Source organism: Pituophis catenifer, unplaced genomic scaffold, assembly GCF_029215685.1.
Source record: "Pituophis catenifer annectens isolate HBS135680 unplaced genomic scaffold, rPitCat1.0.hap2 SCAF_1, whole genome shotgun sequence".
NCBI classification, from domain to species: domain Eukaryota; kingdom Metazoa; phylum Chordata; class Lepidosauria; order Squamata; family Colubridae; genus Pituophis; species Pituophis catenifer.
The window spans coordinates 130,741,630-130,767,571 of NW_027256881.1; the positions used below are offsets into that span (position 1 = coordinate 130,741,630).

General features: G+C 36.6%; 1 protein-coding gene across 1 annotated transcript in view; it reads right to left on the reverse strand.

Moving 5' to 3' along the window:
• MYT1L (myelin transcription factor 1 like) overlaps positions 1-25,942 on the reverse strand; it is a 302,946-nt gene that overhangs the window by 60,395 nt on the left and 216,609 nt on the right. Inside the window, exons 8-10 of the mRNA XM_070955078.1 lie at positions 10,474-11,445; positions 4,262-4,396; positions 833-923 (exon numbers count right to left, since the gene is read on the reverse strand). Coding sequence (XP_070811179.1) covers positions 833-923; positions 4,262-4,396; positions 10,474-11,445 — 1,198 coding nt within the window. The remainder of the gene's footprint in view (positions 1-832; positions 924-4,261; positions 4,397-10,473; positions 11,446-25,942) is intronic.

The following is a 25,942-nucleotide window of genomic DNA, read 5'->3' on the forward strand; positions in this document are numbered from 1 at the left end:
GGAAGTGTAGGATCTGTCAGTCTATAAAAAATGTAATGTGTTTTATACTACTTGCTTTATGAATTTCTTATTTATAAGCATTTTTGTTTGGAAATCCATACAAACCAAGATTGACAAGGTACCAAAATGGAAAAGGACTCTGTTCTACTTCTAATTACATATGCCATCTTTTATTTTCTTCAATTATATTCTCTGTTTCAGGTTTCAGTCAGGCAATAAAAAAGAGGCTCCTTTTTTTGCGTGCCACTAGTGTTAAAATCTTATATACAAAAGCTCTTTGCCCATTATGGGTATAATCAATCAGCATGATATAATTTTTGTGAAACAATCGGACACCGTCAATTAGTATGCAATTCACCGACAGGCAAAAAAAGGAACAAGAGCCAAACAAGATTTTAGAAGAAAACAGATCAACATTCACAGAAAAGTTGAGTCATGACTTCAATATATTTAATAAGCTATAAAAAAGAGAGCATTTGTTGCAGCAACATCATTTTGTAGAAAAACCAAAATGCCTGTGAAATATTGAAGCACAATATGGAGGCTTAATCACAGATTAGGATTATACTGTGCCAAAATGTGGCTAGATTCTGCCTTCTACAGGGTCCTGAAGGAACTTAGAAAGTCCAAGTGCATTCAATCGGTTTTGAAATTTGGTTTAGTCCTGAATTAATTAACCATGTCTCAAAGTTACCATTGCCCAATCAAACCTCAGACAGCAATGATATTGTCTTTTCAAGATAAGCCCCCAAACATTTTGATGTTCCCCACCCCGCAGGGACCAAAAAGTGCTGAAACATTAAATCTGCCTGTTTAGGGAGCTGGATCTTACCTTCGATGAGAATTCCTGTTGCTATTTACGTGGCCCCGGCCTGTGCAGCCCGGTGTAGGACACTTAAGAACGTTTTCATGCATGGCAAGAACTTGACAAGAAGAAGGAGGAAAGGAAACAGCGGAGTGTGGAAACAACAACAAGAAGAAAAAGATTTCAAGTCCAAGTTTATAGGAAGCTATTTTAGTACAAAGCAAGATTCATTAACGATCAGCATTTCTGAAAACAGACATGGGATAGGTAGCGCCAATCAAGCCTGGGAAGGGAAAGAGGGCTTGCAGTGTATTTATTAACGCAGGATGATGTTAAAACATTCAGGGTTATGAAGGGAAGGAAACCTAACGGTTAATGCGTCTCTGGTGTGACAGTTAAGCAAAAGACTGCATACACAAGCAGTGAGCAAAAGTACTGAGGAGCACAGTGGCCAGTTGGAGCCATTTTAAGAAATATATACGGAAGAATGAACTGATTTATGTACACAAAATAGGCATCCAGTATCTGGAGTCAATATAGCATAACATGTAAGCCGATTCATCTCAGGGTAGCCAGTGGGCAGGAAAGACACTGGTTCTGAGGCCTACCAAAGGCTTAGTATGCAGAACTATTGCTTCTTAAAAGTTCAGTGGCAGTTGGAATCCCGTGGCTATCAGAACGATGATTTTCTGCTGTCTTTACTTAATGGGAATGGAGCAAAAAAAGGAGAACCACGAGGAACAAAGAAAGTGGGCAAGAAAGAGTTTTGAAGAAGTACGGGCAAGTTGTGCACACCAGAGCCAGGAAGTTTGGCTTTTTATGCAAACAGGATTGTAATTCTCTATGGTCAAACAAATACTGGGCAATGGTTGCATTTGGGTGATGGAGGAGCCAATTCTATTGTTCATTTTCCTGGATCTCAAATTCTCAGGGTTCAAGATTGCAAGAGAGTGCACAGTTCAAAACATGTGTGGTCTGACTCATGAAGGAAGAATAATTTTGAGGGGAATGCCTTTGAGTCAATCTTGACTGCTTGTAGTTACCTGGACTAGTCTGCAGGTTCTTTTGGTAATTTTTTTTGGGAGGGGGGAAGTGGTTTGCCTTTGCCTTTTACCTAGAGCCGGGAGAGAGGAACTGACCCAAGTCACCAGGTAGCTTAATGCCTCAGGCAAGACTAGAACTCACAGTCTCCCAGTTTTAGCCCAATGCCTTAATCCTACACTGAGCTGGCTCACAAATATTATTTACCCTAAATTAAAGCTTTAAGTGCTAAACCAGAAAGTCATCCATTGGGAGAGAGGTTTTTTAAAGGGGAGAGAAGGAACAAAATGTGTTGTGACATTACAACACAGACTCCGCCCTTTTTATACTTGCATGCAACATTGTGTTGCCAGTACAAAAGAGTAGAACTTGCATTGTGATGTCACAATGCACATTTCAGGAGTTTGATATCATCATGATTCGAAGTGGATGCCTATGTAAACCAGCCTTTTTGCAACAAATGTCCTCCAGCTATGCTGAAACCCTAACCACCCTTAATTCCAGAATTGATCGTCCTGGCTTGGAATCCTGAGAGTTACAGTCCCAACATATCTGGAAGGCACTGTGTCAAGGAGGTTGTACTAAATTATTTTGCGTTTTGTTTGTTTTCAGCATATTTGATGAACTTAGTCAGCGACCAGCTTGTGTGCAACATGAAAAAAAAATGCTTTGAATTCATATCACCATTACATGATGACTTATGCAAAATTATACTACATTTCAAAAACAAAAACCAATCTTGAAATCATGTTCAATGCTTACATGAAAGCCAAGGACATCAGAAATAGAACCTGTACATATTGATTTAAAGAATAGTCACAACCACCATAATTCATCACCATCACCACACCACTAGCAGTGTACTAAAGATGTGAAAGCTTCACTCTGGAATTCCTGCTATTCAAAGCTGTTCTTGAAACATGCTTTACAAGCCCAGCACTGCAGGAGTCAGGGAAAAAAAAGAAAAGAAGAAAAAAAGATGATCTCACCTTTTTCACTTTTATCACTACTGAACATGCAAACTGTTTAAAGCTATATTCTTCTTTGATCGGCAACATTTCCTAAATGCTTTGTGTTTACCATTTACCAGGGAGGAAAAGATGAAATGCTCTGAGCAACTGAGTAAACATTTGAGTTTGAGAAAATATTATTGGTCTTGCTAAACTGGCAACTGAATTCCTTTGATCAGTGAAATTCACACACTAGCTAAGAAATTGTATCTTTAAATTTTTTTTAGTGTTTCCCTGAGCTTTATTCTGTATAAAAAAAGAAAGTCTTCTATAGAAAGAAATATACCATTCAACTCCATGCTTTTAAACTGCATAAAGTTTTAAGTCTGTGTTAATCATTCTATGTCTATGTTTGTAAATTCATTCATTATTGGCACCATGTTTGTTGGGAATCATTTTGCTCAGGAGGCAGAACAATTCGATTTCTCACTTAAAAGTGAGAAAATGAATTATTTGGAGTATTAACTCATTCTACCACCTTGTACTATCATGTCCTGAATGAAAGAAGTTTATTTAGTCTAAAATATGATAAATTATAGAGGAAGGGGAATGAAATTTATATGACAACCCTACATCACATGGTAGGATTTCCATATACAATGCAGTATGCCATTTAGCATTCCTATTTTGGATATATTATGAATAGTTTTATTTGCTTAGTTTAATCCATTTTTGTAGTTACAGAGTTATTGAATACCCAGATTTTAGAAAGCCATTAACTGATAGTGAGGAAGTTTTTATAACAGTTTAAACTAATGTTAAAGTTTTGCTCAAAATCATACAAGTTGGTTTTTTTAGCTTTCTTGAGAGATCTATGAAGAATTTCTTATAATTTAAGACAGGTGCAATTTTTAAAATCATACTTCTTCCTCCTTTATCCCTTTTATACAGCCACAACATGTTTATGCTAACATCACAAGTTGAATTACTATAAATCAATCAAATTTTTCAAGGTCAAATATTTTAAATAATTACATGTTTTTAGTATATAAACATTTCAGTAATTCAGCTGTACATTTTCAAACTGAAAGGTACGTTTACTTCATTTAGTCAAGAGAAATCCTTTTCAAGGAGTAGGTACAATTACTCAAAATTAAAATAATACAGTTTGGTTAGAAAATACTTCTACGTGCAAGAAAGCAATTGCTTAGAGATATCCCAGTACTCTCAGGATCAAAGAATACAGCTTTAAAACATCTTCATTCAAGCATAAGTTAGTAAAGATGTGAAAATGATGAAATAAGAAAATATATAAATGTAACATAAAACAAATTGCTAAACTGAGACATATACTAGAAAAATGGGAGGAATGAAAGAGCAATCAAAATAAAAAGCTTCTCAAGGCATGCTAGAAAAGTTTGTGTGGAATTTTATCCCCCGTTTCCATGAAACAATGTGGACTTACTTTCTGGAGGGACCCTATCTTTGTGTGGGCATCCTGACAAACTGCGGTGATGGGGGTATAGCCCCGTTACATGGCCTGTTCCATCACACCCAGGGGTTGGACATTTGCTCTCTTTCTTTTCTGTTCTTGAGGGATCTATAATTTACAACAAACGTGTCAAGTGAATGATGTTTTTCAGATTTCCAAATGGACGTAGGTTCAGTTAATGAAATCAGTAACTCTTTGGAAAATGTTCTTAAAGAACTGGAAGAAAACAAGCCAGGCTCTGTTTAAACAATTTTATGTCCTGCTTCTTCTTCTCAACCAGAAGCTATTACAATTACAACCATCCCCAGACATGGAGGGTCCTAGGTGGCAACTTTCTTCCAGCAAAGCCACCTTTGTCATTTAATATAGTTCTGTAAAACATTTGTGTAGGCTGCGCTTTGCCCTCATTTTTAGCACTCACATATTGATGTTAATAAATTTATGGTGGGAGAAGTATGGAGATCCCGTGAGAGGGGACCCCCCCCAAAGATTGCAAGTTATTCTTGTAGTGGCATTTTTAAGAGGATTGATATAGACTTATCAAAACATTGTTAAAGAAGAATATTAGAACTTAAACAAAAATGTGTTTCTTTCCAATGAGTAATTAGTAGAGGTTAAAACAGTTAATATTTTCTTTTAATTTGGCCCAATAGTCACTTACTTATGATGTTTGAATACTTATGACATTTAAACAAAATGTTTGTTGCTTTAATTAATGATATTCTCAGGAAAAACAAACCTATTCTAAGAAACAGTTCCTGCCCGGAAATCGACAGAATTAGTGTAGATTTTTTTTTCTGGATTTTGAAATGCAGTTCCAATGCCATTATTTCATGCTTGTTTTCCTTTTTACTAAAGTATTGCTCATCAATATTACACAATCAGTTATCCAAAGGGAAAAAAATATCCAAACAGTTAAATTCAATTTCTGATTTGTATGTATATTCAAGAAAATCGAGCAGAAGAATAAGAACAAATGATATAATTTTGGGGGAATTTTTGTTGCAGGGGGAAGGGGAGAAGGCCCATGATGATTGTAAGTCTCAATTCCTTGAAATGGCCCATCTCACTCCACTCCATCCTCCTGCTCTGTATCAGCTTCAGTGGAGGTATAAGATATTTTCAAATGCCTGGAAAATGAACTTTGCTTTGAATTCTTAAGTCACAGTTTTAAAACAAGTGATAGAAAAGGGAAAGAAAGAGGTTCTGAATCTCCTCAAAGAGAAATCCTGAACTCTTCTAATCTTCTTCCCTGATAAGCACTTTAGTGTAGAGGAATAAGTGCTAGTGTGCATGGATAAAAGAAATAATCTCCCCAACCCAAATTACAAAAATAATAATAATAATACGTATTTCAACTCCTTTTTTTGTCCTATGATTATATCCATGCAAATCAGAGGCTGAAGTCAACTGAAAGAGAACTAAGAATCCTAACAAGGTAAATAAATCAAGGTTTCGTTCTTTGATAAAATATTGAGTAGATAACAGGATTATTATTTCAGGTGCATTTCACAAAATTATGGTGCATATGCAACATATGCCCATTTCCCTGATGATTTACACATTTGTCAAATTCACACTTTTAATTTTCAAAACATGATTTTGCACCAATTTTAGACAATTGTAAGCACCTCTGAAATAATTCATAGAGTCAATAAGGGAAATTATCTCAAGATAACTGCTTAGACGTAATACATTCTGAATTTTAGTTTTGTACAGAAACTCTAATATTTTGATTAATATGTAGCCAGCTTTCAAACAGATACATGCAATATGGCACATAAGATTCAAACGCACATAGGATTCAAATTCAAATTAAAAAGTCAACTTTGATCATTGAATAAATTTACCCTGCTTACAGCAAATGAAAAAAAAGGTTACCAGCACTCTATATTTAGTCCTGGCTGTGTGATTTTATTTACTGTAGATTAACATTAGAGTGTTTAAAAGTTTTTTTAAAAATCTCATTTTTTCACATATCCTAAATCTCAGTTCAATTAAACCTTATTTGCATGACAGCTAAGAACTTTGACAAATTTAAGGCATTTGCTTTTTATATTTAAACACAGATTAAAGCAAGAAATTATATTTCACAATTGGATCATTTCTAATTATTCCTGTGTCGCAGACTAACACACTATACAAAGCCAATGTATTGTATAGAGAGAGCAGAACGTATCATCTTTGCTTTATAGTCGAGTACTATTTTATTGTGAGCTCACAGAGGTGAGGTCATGTTCTAAACTACACTGTTCATTTTTATCCATGGTCTCTGTGACTAACCATGACTTGGGATTTAGTGCACATATAAGTCCAAACAGCCATCATGCAGTTGTATATACTCTCTGTGCTTCCGCTCCATGAAAGTTCTCATCTAAAAGTAAACAACCTGATAGTAGATCAGGACATTTACTGAAATGAGGAACAGATGGAAATTCTGCCTCTCATCAAAGGAGATGCAAGAAATTTGCACACTGGTTGTTATAAACAGAGCTCACATTTGATATCTATCAGTCACTGGAATATTTTGTAATGACTTCATAAATTTGCTAAAGAAACCTAATTATCTGAGCCTTTGTGTCTTGGGAAATGTATTTTTGCAGTAATATGCCTTGTCAGCCAAAAGAAGCCTGACAAAAACATTCTAACAAAATACAGTATATTAATTAAATATTCAGTCACATTATTAGGAGATCAATAAACCTGCAAAAAGTAAGAAGGTGAGCAAACAGCTGGCAGCCCATAATACATGGTAGGAAAGTTGCTTTGATCACAAATTATGTGGGACAAATTGTGTGGGATGCTTCAAACGAAATATTTTAGCAATATTTTTAATAAAACAGGAATTCTTACGAATAGACCAAATATATATCTTCTCTTTGGACCATGTAATATAAATAATACATCTCAGAATAATTAATAATATTCCCCTAAACTCAGCAAATGAACAAATGTTTTAGTGACTATTAATAGTAACTAGGACTTTGATAAGATGAAGCTAATCACTAACCACAAGTCTATAGAAGTTGAGAATAAAATACCACTGGTGTGTAGCTCCAAGTTTATTCCTTGGGAGCTATCTATGGCATTTATATACCACAAATTTTATGTCAGTCTTACAAATGGCTCTTCGAGACATATTTGAGACATATCTAAAAATAAATTAATAAATAAATCCAGTCAATATTAATTTTATATTGTGGTCATGCTATTTCATGTAACAGTATTCCAGGGCAACAAGAAAGATAATAGTTAACAAGAAACATATAGCATAAATAATGTAAATCTTTAGACAATTGGAATTAATACTAGAAATAAATGCACAAACATCCATCAATACTATTGACATAGTATCAGTTAATGAGCTGAAATACCTAGAATAAGTTTTTTATAATTCAGATCATACTCATAGGTTATTTGAACAATAGTGAATACTAATTTAATAAGCCAACCATAAATGCACAAATGTTTTTATATGACCTATATGGAACTTCATTTCCAGTGCATTTTTCTGCTCCAAACATTGAGTAAGGGAAATACCTTGGTTATTTTGAATATTACTACTACTACTACTACTACTACTACTACTACTACTACTACTACTACTATTATTATTATTATTATTATTATTATTATTATTATTATTATTATTATATAATTTCTCTAATCACTGAACCAAGTGAAAGGAAAGTGGGGCATCCTCCTATCTATTGATATGCTTTTCTAGACACTGCTATTGTATAAAGAGTTGATATAAATCTGTACCATTGAGATGAAAGTCAAAAAGATGTGCAGAAGTGTTCTAACATGAAATGAACATATAAACCAAAAAAGGATATCCTTTCTCATTGATTTTAGAAACCCATCTCAGCTGAGTTTGGGAATATAACAGAATTATTGTGCACATCATCTCATCCAAGGGTTTTTGATTTCAGATTTAGGGTTTATATATACTTGATGGTGATTGACATTGGGACATAACTTTCATACATTATTTTTAAATCTAGGAGGAAAAGGGAATGCTAAAGGATTATGCAATGCTTCTAGTTCAAAAGCCAAACAAGTGCTTGACAGTACCTCTTTGCAGCTTTTTAAAGTAGCTGTAACTTTTCCATCAAATGAGACATTAAATTTGCTACAGTTCCCATTTCAGACCAAGGTACTGCTTTTGATCTCAATTAAATGCAATACTTATTCTTCTTTAGAATTTCTTTAAAATTGGTAAAGCTATTTTGGATCCAGTTAAGATAATTTATAAAAAAAATATGTACGCAAAACTCATAAATTGTTTATAAAACTTTAAATAAAAAATAAAACTCAACTAGATCTTATTTTATCCAAATAATTAATGTTTAAGAAAATGTATTTCAAATATTTCAAATACTAATGTAATTTAACATTTGTTGCGTGTGTTGATTGTATTGTTTGCTGACGGGAACATTTCTGGTAACCTTCGGAATTTACAAAGACAGATACATGTAGGAATCAAATTAGCAGCAGTTCCCATAACTTAGATAATTCTCATGAATACTTTTTTAAATCATGCAAGATGAAGCTGCCTTTATTCAAAGTTTCAGTGTAGTACATTGTGCTTACTCATGCAAGTATGTGCTCAAGGGTAATTGCATGTACAGAAAATGTACAAACAGAATTGGTTCAAATATAGTAACTTCAATACTGTACAATGCAATACTGGTTAGAAATGCATATGTCTTAGAGTTTTAAATCCTTGCTTTTGTCTTACAAACTTTACTTAAGGAAAAAAATTGTTGCAGAATTTATAAAATGTTTTAATCTCATAACCTATGTCACAATTCTATTATTTATAATATAAAAGCCTCATCATAACAGTTTAATATTATGCTTTGAACAATAGAATATCATCTATATCCATCTGTATTGATCACACATTCCTCTAATAATGTCGTTTCATCCAATTTTATTAAAGTTAATGGAAATCAAAAGTACTCTGCAGCTTTTGGGGATATTAATCAGGTTGTAAGAATGTGGATTCAGGAAAAATATTTATATTTATATACTATATACCAATGAATAAAAATCTTTACAGTAATTATGCTTAGACTTTTTCTTGCATGTTGTGCCATAATTATTTCTAAAGGTAGTAAATTTAACTATTTCCATGAATGCATGAAACTAGTGAGATGGAATGCCTATAAGAAATTGCTATTGATCTCAGACCAGGACTGAGCATGTCTTCTGTGGCAAATGGCTTTCATTATCTTACTATTTAAGATAATTAATGTGCAGTCATTACTTCTATCTTATGTTATCAGTTCTATTTCTATCAAGAAATCCCATATTTTATTCAGGAAAGTGTTAAAAACCACCATCTGATGATAATTTTATAAATCAGGTTGTCCCCCATAGTCAAATCTATAAATACTTGAATTTTACAGTTGGCTGATTTGATTGTCCTGCCCCCAGCCTCAAAATGTAAGTGAATCATACAAGGTATTTCCACACCTCTTTGTTTTCATGAGATAACTGATATGAAGTAGGAGAAGAGCAGCTAAAACAGGGGGGCAGGGTTAAATGTGTCATCAACTTAGAGGTCTTACATTGCCACAAACGATCCAAGTCCAGCCCCCTCTTGAATTTCTTTGACCTTTATCTAGTGCCAATTTAGTACTGTCCGCTAGTTGACTAGAGTTTTGCATTCAGGCTTGAATAAATCTTCTGTGCTGCAACTTAACATATGGTCCTGATGCTTTGTATCTGATATTAATCTAGTCAACTAACTCAGATTAATGTCAGGGACAAAGGATCAGGATCATATGTTAAGTTGCAGCACAGAAGATTTGTTCAAGCCTGTTCGCAAGAATCTAGTTAACTAGTGATCAGCACTAAATTGGTGCTAGATAAGAGTCAAAAAAAATTCAAGGGGAGTTGGACTTGGATAATTTGTGGCAACATAAGAACTCTAAGCTGATGACATGTTTAATTCCACCCCCCCAGATCTCCCTGCTCTTCTATTCTAGTCTGCATTTCAGGATAATCATTTTCTTTTTTTTTCTCTTGAAATTGTTTTTTTTTACAGAAACAAAAAATAATATTAGTTTGGATTTTATAAAGATTTGTTAAAACTTCAAACAACACCATCAAACAGACATTAAGATTTATCTCTATTTTATCATAAGACAACATACTTTAGATAGAAATATTACCTTTACCATAATATGGCTTTTTGATATGGCCATCACTGGATTTAGATTTCCTCTCATCTCCAGAAAGCTGTCTTGGAGACTGTTCTTCATAGGATCTCATACTATCCCTCCGTCCAGCTTCCATTGCCATTTTTTCCCTCATGGCTTTTGCTCTTTCCGTTTCTAAAGCAATTGCTTTCTCAAGTAGTGTTAAGTTCCCTTTTGTCATATCAAACACCTCTTCAGATCTATCTGAGGTAATAGAAGTGGTGTCATCATCTCTTTCATGACATCCATCCTCTTTTGCACAACTAGAAAAAGTTCTAGATCTCGGGCTCAACTGTTCTTCAAGCCTCATTAAATTCATCATATCAGAATAATTCCTATCAGGTGTCCTTCCTTGGAAGTCATCTTCTTGCCGGACATGTTGACGAGAATTCATGTTTTGCTGTTGATTTCTTTCCTGTGGGTTTGTCTCACTGAGTTTGCGGGCCAAATCGAAACATTGGTTCCTCAAACATTCCAAGCTGCTGAGACATACCTCCTCATCACTTTCTTCCACCATTTTTTCAGGAAGCCCATTGTTTGCAGGTTTCCCTAGCATCCCGTAGTTCATATTCCTATTTTCTTGCTGAGACATGTCTGCATAATTTCTATCGTTAACATTTTCTGAAAGCACAACACCATGTCCTTGTGCTAACAATTTCAGTGAGTCCACAGTTTCCCTAACAACGTCACTGTCTAAGTCTAAACTCAGCTCATTCTTCCGGCCAATATTTTCATTTTTGTCACTATCATCTTCCAAGCTATTAGATGTATTGCTATTCATTTCTGATTCTGTCCTGGCTCTGTATGCTGCATCCTCTGCAATTTTGCCAAGATTTAACAATGACTTGGCCACCAGTTCATCATAATTATCATATTCATCATTATTGTTATCGTCTTTTTCTGTATCTTGCATTCGAGTATTGTGACAATTCATTTGATGGTCTTCTGCATACAAAAAAAAGAAAAGGTAAAAGAAATGGGGAAAAAGGAAAAAATGGCTACAATTGAAACTTTTTCTACAATACTATGAACAGTCACAAATTGTCAATTTTTTTTGATTACTGCAGTTATAAGCCCTAAAACAGTATTATTTTAAAGTAGAATTAAATAAATTGACTATTTTCAAGTCTATTTTTTTAAATCATAGACTAGATCTGCTCTCTCAGTGTGGTATTAGTATTAGTCATAGGAAGTATATTTCTTACAAATTATTTACCATTATACTCTAGAATAATTTGTAAACTGTTAGATACACTTTCTCTCTTATTTACAGTTTTACTATAAATACATTATTTGTACCATTTTACTTGTAAGGATTGTTTAAATAGCCAAATCCTATTTTGTTTAATGGAACAGATGGAAGAGAAATTAACAAAATGGATTTTTAAAAAATCCTATACCATGAACACTAATTTTGCTGGATTAGATCCAGATTTTAGAGATATTTAGGTCAGAACCACTGAAATTAATTGTTCTACTTCTAAATCTAGTCCCAATGCATTCTATGCAAAACAATAACATTTTCCTGGAGGTAATGGGTGAAAAATGTAGTTGACAGGTGTTTTAAACAATTAAAAATTGGATCTTGCAGTTCACTGCATGTATCAATATTTATATTTACAACACAAATATGTGAAAACATGCCCATATGTTATAAACAATGGTTTAAAGTTTATAACTAAATTAATCAAATATATGTGGAATCATGAAAATAACTAAATCAATCAAGTACCGGTATACAGTATGTGGAATCATGAAAAGAAGTACTGCCTTTTCTATTAGTAGCATTTACTTCATTATTGCATGATGTTTTGTGTGCAGGGTCCAAGAGATTTAGTCTATCATGGTCTTAGGACCATTACAAGTACTTTTCTCAAATATTTTTCAGCTTACCAACCCATAATTGTTACTACAGTATAAAAATACTCATATATATTTTACTCTTGATTAAGAAACTTAGAACAGTTTAGGTCTACCTAAAGACATTGCTCACCATTCCTTCCTACTCTGTGACAACATTCAGAACTGGGTGTACAAACTTGATTCTTAATGTCTACATGGGAAGACTCCAGCTTTCCCAAAATGCATACACTTATTGTAATTCTGTTATTGAGTGGTTGAGCCCATTAACCAAGTTCCCAAAAAAAGCCAAATGTATAAGACACAGTACACATCCCAAAATAGTATGCTGCAAAATCTAGACGTCCCTTAGACAGCAGCACAGATGTACAGTTTTCTGTACAACTTGAATTATTGTAATCCAGATATGCTGAAACTTATTAAAAAGTTCTCTCGCTTATAAAACTTTTTTAACAAAACAGATGACACTTAATACATATTCATTTTTTAATCTATTTGTATTTGGAGATGAATTCATCGTCTCACAATTTAATAAGATATTCATCACTAGCAGTGATGGGCTGCTACCTGTTTGCCCTGGATCGGGTGAACCGGTAGCGGCAGGAGACAGGAGACATACGCAGAAGCGTCACATGGGTGCACTGATTAGTAACAGTAGGAGAGCTAGTTAGGAATATCAGTACAAATTACTTTGCAGAAGATTAAATACAAAATCTCTTAAAGTTCTTATGATCCTGAAAAGGACAGAATGGGATAATAGAGGAAGAATATGGGGGTATGGGGGGGACGGGACAAAAACAAAACAGGTCCTTCACCCTGCAATATATTTGCTTTTTATAGTGCATGAGGAGAAAAAAATCTTCAACTCACCAAAGAATACAATAAGAACCGTAAAAAAAAATTGAATGTATTTGTGCTTTGGGAGAGGTATGTCAAGATTATTCAATAAGTACATCAAATGCTCAGCATATGTATAATTTGTTAACAAAAATAAATACACTTATGACTGGTTGCTTAGCAACCATTCAAAGTGATGGCAAACCTCCCCAAACCTACTTATGACTCGATTTCAAAGTTATGATTGCTGTACAAGCACACTCCCATGGCCATGTGATCGCATCTTGGTCACCTGGCAACCAGATCACTTTTCCATCTTTTTGTAGTGTCCAATGGACACATAATTTTTGACATTTTTGCCAGTTTCTGGGATTTGCTTTCAGTTTCTGGCAAAAAGTGATTATTTGATAAAATGGATTTGCTTAATGACTTTGGCATTCACTTAATCACTGCTATAAAAATGCCTTAAAAATTGGGTCTAGTCATGTAATGCCTCAACGTATGATCACAATAATTTATGAACATAATTCCAGACTCAGTTACAGTCATAAGGACTACCTTGTATATGAAATTGTATTTATTAGAATAAACATAATGAAAAGCATTGGCAATTCAGAACATTTCCTCTCATTACTACAGGTAGTCCTCAACTTACAACAGTTCATTTAATGACTGTTCAAAGTTACAATGGCACTGAATAAAGTGATTTACGACCATTTTTCAGTTACAATCTTTGCAGCATTCCCCTGGGTCATGTGATCAAAATTCATATGATTGGCAACTGGTTCATATTTACGATGGTTGCTGTGTCCTGGGGTCATGTGATCACTTTTTCCAATTTTTTGACAAGCAAAGTCAGAAAGCCAGATTCACTTAACAGCTGGATTGCTAACTTAACACCTTCAGTGATTAATAACTGTGGCAAAAATGTCATAAAATGGGGCAAATCTCACTTAACAAATGTCTCACTTAACAACAGAAATTTTGGGCTCAATCGTGGTCCTAAGTCAAGGACTACAGGTATACTAGAAGTTGAATAAAGTTACAAAAACTTCAGAAACAATTACAAGGGTGTGAGTTAGTATAAAATGAAGCCAAACAACTTATAGAAGTTGATCTGAAGCTGCAGTTTCCATCTAGCTTTAAGAATTGCACAGCATCTTGTCTGAAAATATTTCTTCTTTTTTCCCTCCTTTTCAAAGATGAGTGAACACTATCACTTCTATATGACAGTGATCCACACATTTAAACTATTGTACTTGTGCAAGTAAAAGCAAGCCTGATATGAACTAAGCAATGTGGCTCTCCAGATAATTCTTATTGCCACTTGACCAGTGGCATTAAAGATGCTGATACTTGATGGATAGTAATACCTGGAAGGCCATAAATACTCGCCACCTGAGTGAAAGTTTAACCTCAAGTTCATTTTAATAACTACTCTCTAACTAATAATTACCTTTTAAGTAAGAGAAGGAAGAGAGAGGACAGGAAAGAGAAAGAAAAAAAAATTCTCTCCATTCTTATAGCAACTGATCTGTATGGCAGACCTGGAGAACAGAATAAACTAGGATTGTGTTCCATTATAGAAATAGTTCGCTATCTTATGTTATATATCGATTTAACTGCATCTTACAAATATTCATACAGATATACTTCATTTTCATTTGTATATTGAAAATAGAGGAAGTCATTCTAGGTTTGATGGCATTATGGAGTCCACTCTAGATGTGACGGTATTCATATAAAATTATTCCACTTACTTTAAAGTACTTTAGAAACACCTGTTTAAATTGTGTGTGTGTGTTTAAAACTTGGCTGCGTAACTGAGCCTGGGGCTTTGTATGTGTTAAGGGCCCCATTTCTTGGCTTTACTGTTAGTAGGCTGCTGTATGTATTTATTTTTAGATGTTTCTACTATTTTTAACTGTCTTGTTTTATAGTTTTAGAATTGTAAGCTGCCCAGAGTCCCTTAGACACTGAGATGCGCAGCTATAGAAACTGAAGTAATTTATGAATCAGTGCATGCACGAATGAGTGAATAAATGAATGAATATGCAAAGCAAAGCAGCTATGCATGCACATGCATGCATAAAACCTTTGAGAATAGCTTGTGAAGAAGTCATGGAGCTGGAGAAAATTGGCTGCTTTAAGCGTACAGAGAGAAGCAGTTTGTCTGACAGATTTAGAAATCTACCTTTTTCAAAAGATTTACAGTATCTTATTTTTTTTCTCTGACCCCACCCTTTTTTGTTTTTTGTGTAAAACATATATTTTTCCTCCACTTTTAATATTTTTCTTTTCCTGCTAAGTAGATAAATGCAAACGGCCTTTAATAGCAGAAGTAAGCAGAGGAAATGTTTCAGGATAAGAAAGTCATCATTAACGCATACTAACGTTTCCAGAATAAGCTGTATTTAAAAGGTAGATCTGCACAAATGGTTATTGTACCTCTCTTCCTCAGGACAAGACCCTCTAAAATACTGTATAAAGTAGAGTATAAAACATCCAAGTGGTTGAAAACTATGGACATATCTATTGCCGGGGGGGGGGGGGATTTGGCAACAACATGAAAGTAGGAAAAACCATGCTTACATTAAGAAGTTGCAGACAAATGCTAGAATAATTTTACCTTCAAATCCAAAATGCTGCAGAGCCTCAGTATAATTACTTTTTCAATCTATTTTAACTACTGCATCAATGAAAAGCAGTATATAATTATTTTTAAAGATAATTTAATCTTTCTCCATTAATCTTTGTTTGGGGCATTCAGTCCTATCTCTTAGTCTGGACATTTGTTATCTGGATAAACCCATGATTATTCTTTCCAGATTTAATGCCTTTACTAGTGGGGGTTCTAGAATGGAGGTATAATAATTTTCATCCCAGGATCTAATCTATCTCTATATGAAAGGTGCTATTGAACCAACATAGTAACTTTTACTTAGCTGTCTATTGTTCAGTTCATTGTGCTCTGAATTAATAACTACCCCCTCACTGTGTATGTTCCAAACGTTCTATGGAAGAGAGTACATTTTTCTAATAAATTCTTGGAAACCTCATAAAAGTAGCAAAATATCAATCATAATCACTGTTGGAAAACTCTGAAAGTAATAAAGTTCTGATTGATTGCTTCCATGTTAAAGGACAAACAACTACACATTTTTCTACTGAATATTTAAATTTTATCATAACTTTTGCTGATTGATTTTTTTATACATACTTCTGATAAATGATTAAATAAATTGTGATTTGATTTGATGCACCTACCATGCTATCATTCTGGACTTGCTGAGAGTCTTGTGATTTGAAGACACCATTTTACAGTAGTTTTTGTTCTACCTGAGTGGGCGGGAACACTTATGAGTTGAGGGTGGGAAAAGTCAGGCCACTGCATTATTGGGAACGTCAGATCTTGGTCATCTCTCTTATCTGGTTCAACAACTACACAAAGACATTGGGAGAAGCCACACTAGGCCCACTTAGACGCATGGCAAAAATTTTGATCTAGTGTTGGAGCTAAAGGGATTTCAGTCGGGATAAACAAGATCAGACTCAACTCCAGCAAGATGAAGAGGTTGTTAATTTGGAAATCTACAGATTCAAGGATTGTGTCAACTTTGATTCCGTAGGAAGTTAGCACCACCCCTTTCCTAGAAGAATGAAATATTCTAGGAAATATTAAAAAGGCAGAATATTATGGATGAGAAAAGGAGAAACATGCTCTTGGAAAACAGCCCACACCTTTGTTAATAGCCCCTTCATTACATCACCCAGCAAGATTCAACCAAGCCTGGGACTCAAGACAACCTACAAACATACCCCTGCATGGCCCCATGGGAGTCTGACAACCAATCAGAATACATTTTTTACACAGGAACAGGAAACTCCAAGGCAGGGCCCAAGAGAAGGTATAAATCTCTCTCTCTCTCTCTCTCTCTCTCTCTCTCCCTCCCTCTCCCTCCCTCCCTCCCATGTGCTCGATTGCCCAGGACCTCAAACCATGTGGTCCTGTCCACCATTAAACCATCTTTCCAAACAGCTTCCATGTTTCCAGAGTCTTTCTCCCCACTTGGAACTGAACCCAGATGGACATTTCTTCCAACAATTCTTAGTGGGACTGCCTTCCTTCAGAAAGAGCAAACTTGCAATCTGAGGATCCCTATAGACTCACAAATCTTGCTAAAAGAACAAGTGAAAGTAGAACTGGAGAATCTTTGCCCAGCAATCTGATATGGAGCAGAACATATTGAAGATGGTCAGTGTTGCCATTGCTATATCTCAGTTAGATTACTGAAATTCACTTTTCTTCACTTCACTGCATGTGAAGATTTCCTAGAAATGTCAGCAAGAACAAAATGGAGCAGCTTTCATGCTCCTCCTATATCATACCACTGCTACAGGAGCTCCACTAATTACTCTGTTCCCAAGGGCAATTCTATGTGTTAGTTCCCTCCTTTAAGCCCTTTTTGGCTCTGAGCTTTTAAGAGAATGTCTCTTTAAGGTTGAGATTCACTATGTAGTAAGAGTGCCTGCTAAAGGGGGAATGGAAGAAGTAATTCCAACAATGTGCATTCTCTATAAGGTCTTCCCTCCAATGGAATAATTGTTCCTTGAGATGAGGATGGCCCTCAATTTCATGGCTTGTGAGAAAGTGCTAAAAATCTGGCTGCTTGGAGACTGACTATGGAACCACCAGCACTAATATTCATTTTAAAGATTTATTCTGCTTTCTGTATTACTATTACTTATTGTTATTGTTTTCTTTCAGTCTTACCATCTGTAAATTGACAATATTCCATTAATTAATATAATGAAGGCATTATATGGTAGACATGCCAGACAGGAATGTACAGTTATTAGGGACATTGCACCTCAACAAATGTAACTGAATTGTACATTCATTCATACTTTAGCACAACTTAAACAACCATATGTAAAATTATTCTTTGCACATAGGGTATGTTATTAGTAAAAATAATTATGAACATGTAGAAATTAGTTTTTCTAATTTAATAGGAAAATCTCCCATTAAAGACATTGCCCAGATTTGTTTGTACCCAGGAACATGTATGTATCTGTTTATGTATTTATTTATAAAATTTATAGGCTGCCCATCATAGTAACTCTGAATGGCTTGAAGTATTATATTAGAAATATTGAAGTATTATAGTTTGAAGTAGTATAGAAGGAAATTCTATACGAATCCCCTTATGCTCCTGATTATATCATGGGGTGAGAGGTGGGTGATGAAAGCTAAAATTTGGTCTTAGCCTCAGAAAAAGGTGAACAAATAATTTGATTTTGTGCACCAGATTCTAGATACTAAAATCAAAATATTAAAAAAGACTTTTACTTTCAGAGTCTAATGATTCATTTGGAAGTTGCCCCAGAGCCTGAAATAGAACTTGATTGAAGTTATTTAAATATAAGTGACCAATCAATTTTAGTATTCCTTAACAAGGTGACATATAACAACATCTACTAATATTTGTTATTATTAGTCTCATTTTTGCACTATTATCTTAAACGTATAGATTACAAAGTCTTTTCTCACTCTCATCTTTACTTAGTTAGAATTGTTGAAAAAGAGCATGAGTAGCAGAAACAACTTAAGGAAATGTCTAAAATTTGAAAGCTAGAATGAAGCAAAGTTATTTGTTAACAGCAACACCACAATCATAGCAATAAAGTTGACCATATTTCTAAAATCTGTCTTAGTACTTACAAAATTCATGAGCTAAGGCACACCATATATTTTGATAGTCTTGCACTAAAATATTGATAAATGCTTTCATATCACAGTTGGTTTATTCATTTGATATATGAAATAGTCCTAAAATATCCACATTTGTAAATGTAGGGCAGCTTCCTACAATTTGGAACAAATACACAATAGATAATTGCCCTTTAGAAAATCAAACTCATAGTATGAGTAATTTTAATGAAATCATGATTTATCAAAAATATCAATATTTTAGATGTGTCAATGACAGCATAATATCCAAATCTCATCCCTGGGGGTGGGGATAGATAATATATGCAAACAACTCATTCTAAGAATTTAGTCTCTGTGCCAGTGCTAGCCATGGCCAAGAAATACACAGAACTGCTCTGAAAATGTTCTGGGCAGTAAGGTAAAAGCACATGATGAGCCACTGGCATTCACTGTGACTTCTGTTCTGAATCATGACTATGTTGAAGGAAATTATTCTTCCCTCAAATGCTGTAACTACCATTGAAACAGAACTCATTTCCCCAAAGAAAAGTTTGCAATTCTCTTCTACCTTGATATGATTCAGTGCAGTAGTGAACTGCAAATACCTAGTGTATTTAATACTTTATTTTTGAAAGCCACCTGGAGTCACCAAGAGTCAGGTGGCCATGTAATTTTTAGAAATAAATAAATAATAAGTAAAATATCCAGAGCTGACTAGAGGGAGGAGGAGGAGGATCCAGGCTGGTCCAACCATACCACCACCAGTCTACCCTGATTTATCTCCATTGCTGTCCTGCACCATTTATTCCCAAATAGTTGACTGGCATACCAGCGGCAGTAACTTGACTCCATACTCACTTCTGACCTTCCAGATAACCTCCTTGTCATCTTAAGCAGGTAAGAAGTTCTTAGCAGATACCCTTTGTCCCCAAGTTGCCAAAGGACTGATAAGTCAGTTTGGCTTTTAAATTCTCTACTGACAATGCATCACTCTGCCTTCTATATGTCACTGATACATTGTTTGCTAAAGACTAAGCATGAATTTTCATAATGGAAAGATTGCTAACCTTGGCCTCCTAGTTTATAATAAAAAGTATTCTAATTCAGATGTGATCTGAATTACACCCTGTGTTTTGCTACTGAACTCATAATCCTCATTTTTATCTCCTATGTTATTTTTTTAATCTGGTCAGTAATGGTGAGTTCCATATGCTTATAAAAAGTGGCTTTAAGTGTGTAACTCCTGCAGTCCTTTCACTTTTTCATTTTAATTTGCACCTTTTAAATTTATATGCAATCTAGAACACCATTTTATATCTGTACTTAACTCAAAAGTGATGTGCAAAATAGCTTCGGTTGGGAGAAAAGCATCTAAAAAAACATGCCATTTTTAAAACAAAATTTTATATACATGAAAACAGGATATAATGGATTTGAAGTTGGAGAAGTGAAGAACAACGCTATCAATAGATTTACCCATCTCAACTAGCACACGGCAATAAAGCAATCTTTGTCAGGCACTGCTGAATGATGTATTTGCTATTTATTCTTTCTATTGCTTTCTTCTGTGACACTAACAGATAAACACTTCAGCCATTCCCAGCATTTCCCCATCTTATTAAACTCGCTATGAGTGGAGGTGGAAGGGAGTGAGCTACAGTTTTTAAGTGAAGCCTAAAATGCTTTGCGTACAAAGGTTTATGTAGTTTAAAATAATACATTATCAGCAGCAGGTAAGATTTGTGTTTTATATTTCCTGTTATGGAATGGTTTAATCTAGATATACTAAGATTTGAAAATCTAATTTACAGAAATGAGGTTTCATAGGCAGCAGGGCGTATAAGTGGAGACTGGAAAGCTGTATCAAAAAATTCCACTCTTATGGTCACAGATTTTGTTTTGATGAAGAGACAAATTAAGTAGCCTCTTAAAATTTAGCAAGCCTTTAACCAATCAAATATTATCTGAAAGGCCTCCTAAATGTTAAGAGTTACTTTTAGGCTTCTCTCCTATTTATTCTTCATTGTGCCTTACTATCTTTCAGGCTTTGCCTCTTTCCTACCGTGCTAGAAAAGATTGGTAGTAGATAATATCATCCTATCAGTTTCAAATCTGAGATTTTCTGCAACATCAATGAAAATGGGAAATGGTTCTGTATTCAGGCTAATATGAATAAAATCCCTTTACAGCCAAGACATGCCTACTAAACCTGAAATATGTTAATAACAAAGAACCACAGTCAGCTAGAGGCCCCTGACCTTTACAACAGTCCCCACTAATTGCTACTTTTTATCCTTAAAATGGCTGCTTACTTATAATGGGCTTTTCAGTCTTTTCCTAACTGCTCTGGTAAAAGGTGACCGTCTTGCCTAGCTAATTCTGGTTTTGGCAGATGATGCTTACAATTATGGCCTGAATTATTAATTTCAAGCAAACTTTTTTTATATAAAAATCTATCATTGTAAAAGAAAAACCAGAATCCATTATGAGGAGAAATAACAAAGGAAACTGCACAGATATCCCAATGTATTGATATATTATATATTATATCATGTATTGTAGCCATTTTTGTTTCTGGCTATTAATATCTATGTATATTCATATAAATATAGCTGTCTGCTTCACACAATTTAAAAACAAACATAGGTCTCATGCAATTTTTTTCCCAGCTGATACTAATATGGATTGCAACACATAGAATTTCCATACTGGGTATATACAAATATTCACATTGCATAAAAGAGTCAAGGGTATCAGTTTGGGAGGATTGGCCTAGTGATATTTTCTCAGATGCAGCTAAGATGTACTAGACAAACGTATTCACTAAAAGAAGAGTGGAGTATCAAATCTCACGTTTCTAACTTTGAACAGAGTTCCTATGCCTATTGATTAAAAATAGTTCAGATATACTCCATTTCTTCTATTTGAGTTCTTACTTAGTGATAATTATGATTATGACAATTATGAATTGTCTTTCAGTTTGCACTGTATCAGGATTACCCTCTATGCCAGACACTGAATAAACCTCAAGCCCACTTGAGCTAAATTAAATAGTTTGTTTGGACTCAAAAAAGTTTAATTGTAAATGTCTAAACAATGAATGTGTAATTATTATGATTCATGCAATGAGAGTAACCAAATTCTGTCAACAGTTGTTGGCATTTGTGCAAATTTGATTGTGTCACTCACTGGCATAAAGTTTTCAAATATGAGATTATTTCAGGCAGCCATGAACTACAACTTCTTATTCACTATTCATGTTGAGCATCCCCTAAAGAGATTATGGATCCGCCCCAGGCGCCTGATGGATCCTGATAGGTTCCAGATGGAGCTTGGGCCAATTCCTGAAGATCTGGCACACGACTCGGCCGAGGACCTGGTAGCTGCCTGGGATCGGGCGGCTGGTGGGGCCTTGGATCGAGTCGTGCCTTTGCGGCCTCTGACCCGGTGTCGATCCCTCGCGGCTCCTTGGTTCACCGAGGAGCTGAGGGAGATGAAACGCCGGAAAAGACGCCTAGAGAGTGGTTGGAGGGCCAGTCTCGCTGAATCTGACCGAACACTGGTAAGGTCGCATATTAAGACCTACCTAGTGGCGATAAAGACGGCAAAGTTTAACTACTTTTCCGCCTCTATTGCGTCATCAGGGAATCGTCCGGCCGCCCTGTTCAGGGTAACCCGCTCCCTGCTCCATCCGGGAGCGCGGGAGGATCCCTTGGAAGGCAGGGCGGAGGATTTCGGACAATACCTGTATGACAAAATCGCTCAGATCCGGGGGGATTTGGACTCTGACTGGGTAGATCAGGGCAGGGTGACGAGGAATAGTCTTGAGAATGTTACCTGGGAGGAGTTTGATGCTGTGACTCCGGATGATGTGGACAGGATTTTGGGGAGACTTAGTGCGGCCACATGTTTACTGGACCCGTGTCCCTCCTGGTTGGTACTGGCCTCCCGGGAGGTTACACGAGGCTGGCTCCAGGGTGTTATCAACGCTTCGTTGAGTGAGGGTCACTTCCCCGCCGCTTTGAAAGAAGCGGTGGTGAGGCCTCTCCTCAAGAAGCCGTCCCTGGATCCGGCAATATTGGCCAACTATCGTCCTGTCTCCAACCTTCGCTTCCTGGCGAAGGTTGTTGAGAGTGTGGTCGCGCGACAGTTTCCACAATTCTTGGAGGAAACATCCTATCTAGATCCGTTCCAGTCTGGTTTCAGGCCTGGGCACAGCACGGAAACGGCATTGGTCGCGTTGGTTGATGATCTCTGGAGGGCTCGGGACAGGGGTTGTTCCTCTGTTCTGGTCCTGTTAGACCTCTCAGCGGCTTTTGATACCATCGACCATGGTATCATGCTGCACCGGCTGGAAGAGTTGGGGATGGGGGGCACCGTATTACGGTGGTTCTCCTCCTTTCTCTCCGACCGGTCGCAGTTCGTGTTGGCAGGTGGGCAGAGGTCGACCTCAAGGCCTCTTATATGTGGAGTGCCTCAGGGGTCGGTCCTCTCGCCCCTCCTGTTCAACATTTATGTGAAGCCGCTGGGCGAGATCATCCGTGGCTTTGGGGTGAGATACCACCAGTACGCTGATGACACCCAGCTGTACATCTCCACCCCAGGCCACCCCAACGATGCCCTTGAAGTGATGTCCCAGTGCCTGGAGGCTGTGCGGATCTGGATGGGGAGGAACAGGCTCAGGCTCAACCCTTCCAAGACTGAGTGGCTGTGGCTCCCGGCATCCCGATATAGTCAGTTGACTCCATCACTGACTATTGGGGGCGAGTCGTTGGCCCCCACAGAGAGGGCTCGCAATCTGGGAGTCCTCCTGGATAGGCAGCTGTCCTTGGAGGAACATCTGACAGCTGTAACCAGGGGGACCTTTTGTCAGGTTCGCCTGATCCGCCAGTTGCGGCCCTTTCTTGATCGGGATTCCCTGTGCACAGTCACTCATGCCCTCGTCACCTCTCGCCTTGACTACTGCAACGCTCTCTACATGGGGCTCCCCTTGAGGAGCACCCGGAGGCTCCAACTGGTCCAGAATGCAGCAGCGCGGGTAGTGACGGGAGCAGCCTGGCGCTCCCATGTAACACCGCTCCTGCGCGAGCTGCACTGGCTCCCAGTGGTCTTCCGGGTGCGCTTCAAGGTGTTGGTTATCACCTTTAAAGCGCTCCATGACATAGGGCCTAGCTATCTTCGAGACCGCCTGCTGCCACCGACAATCTCCCATCGACCCATGCGCTCCCACAGAGAGGGCCTCCTCGGGGTGCCATCAGCCAAACAGTGCAGGCTGGTGACCCCCAGGGGGAGGGCCTTCTCTGTGGGGGCACCTACCCTCTGGAATCAATTGCCTCCAGAGATAAGGAGAATCCAAGACCTCGGTGCCTTCCGCCGTGCCCTTAAAACCTTCCTTTTCCAGCAAGCCGGGCTGGCCTAATTTTTTTTTTTAAGTGTTTTTAAGTGTTTTGTTTATTGTTTTTAATTAATGGGGCCAAATTTATATATGTATATTTTAACTGTATTTTAATATTTGTACTTGATGTTTTTACTTGGCTGTTCACCGCCCTGAGTCCTCAGGGAGAAGGGCGGTATACAAATTCAAAATAAAATAAAAAAAATAAAAATAAATTATAACAACAGGTTTATGCTAAGCTAGAGCAATAAGGTGGTTCGGAACCTCACAGTGCCATTAGGAATGAGTCCTAATGTATATCTCTGACCTTTTCTTCTTCTGCTGGAATAAATAATTTATTACTTAGCTTTCGGGAAGGCCAAAGTATGATTTTGTCAGTGCCTTCCATCCTGCCTAGTTATTAATGGATAGAAGAGAATCAATAAAGCTATCAGCCTTACCAGGTAGACCCGACAGAAAACACAACCAAGTGCTGAACCAGATTTCAGGTCTAGTTTCTTGGAAGATTTTGTGGAAGTCAGAAATTTTGCAGAAAGCCACACCAATTCCTCTTCTGCAAATCTACATCCCTCTTGTTTGCATGCACCTACTTTTTTTCTTTTTGTACGTAGCCTTTGGCAATTTCAGTTGTTCCTATAATAGACTTTGGGCTGCTTGACTCTTGTGTAGTAAGTTTGAGGCACATGGAATTGTGCTTTCTTGCCTAGTTGTTGGTAAGACCCGTAGGTAGAGTCTGTAAATTGCATGGAATGGGGACATACCAATGAGGAGTGTATTGCATCATTGTAAATAAATTCAGCGAGAGGCATGAAATCAGTCCAGTTGTCTTGCTAGTATGAAATATAGTATCACAAATATTGCTTATAACAGTTGGTTAATCTTCTCAGATTCTCCATTGGTCTCTGGATGATGTGAGGAAGATGAATTAATTTTAATAATAATTGCACAAAGGATTTCAAAAATTTGGAAGTGAACTGGCTTCCTCTGTCTGAGATCATATGATTGATTTCTATATCTCTATATCATGATTGATTCCATTATATCTAAAGACATGTTGCAAAGAGTTGAGCTGTTTCCTAGGCCACTGAGGGACCCTTGCAAGGAATAAAATGAGCCACTTTAGTAAATAAATCCATCACTACAAGTAAATTAGTATATCCCTGACTTGGGGCAAAATCAGTGATAAAATCTAGAGAAGCAATGTCCTGGGGCTGTGAAGGGGTTTTTGCAGCTGCAATAACCTAGCCAGATTACCAGGGATGTTTTTTTCCTCTATGACTGATATGACAAGAGGAAATTTCTTTATGTTGGCCCAGACATGAGGCTACAAAAAGTTGATGTTAGGTTTTAAATACCCTCCATGTTCTGCTGTTTTGTTGTCATGGCACAGTACCTTCAGGTACTTTAGCTATACCTTCACTGTGAAAGGCACAACAGTACCTTTTTGGTCTCTCTTAGAAGTAATCCACTCGTGTCTTGGCATGGGCATCCTGCTGTTGCTGTGCCCTAATCTAGTCAAACAGATCAACAGCCTGTCTTCTTGCTCCTTCCAGATTTTCATGTTGATCTGATTATGGTGTGACTCAAAGTTGCATGTCTGGAGCATTGTTGCCAGATGGGATTTTGTAGAGAAT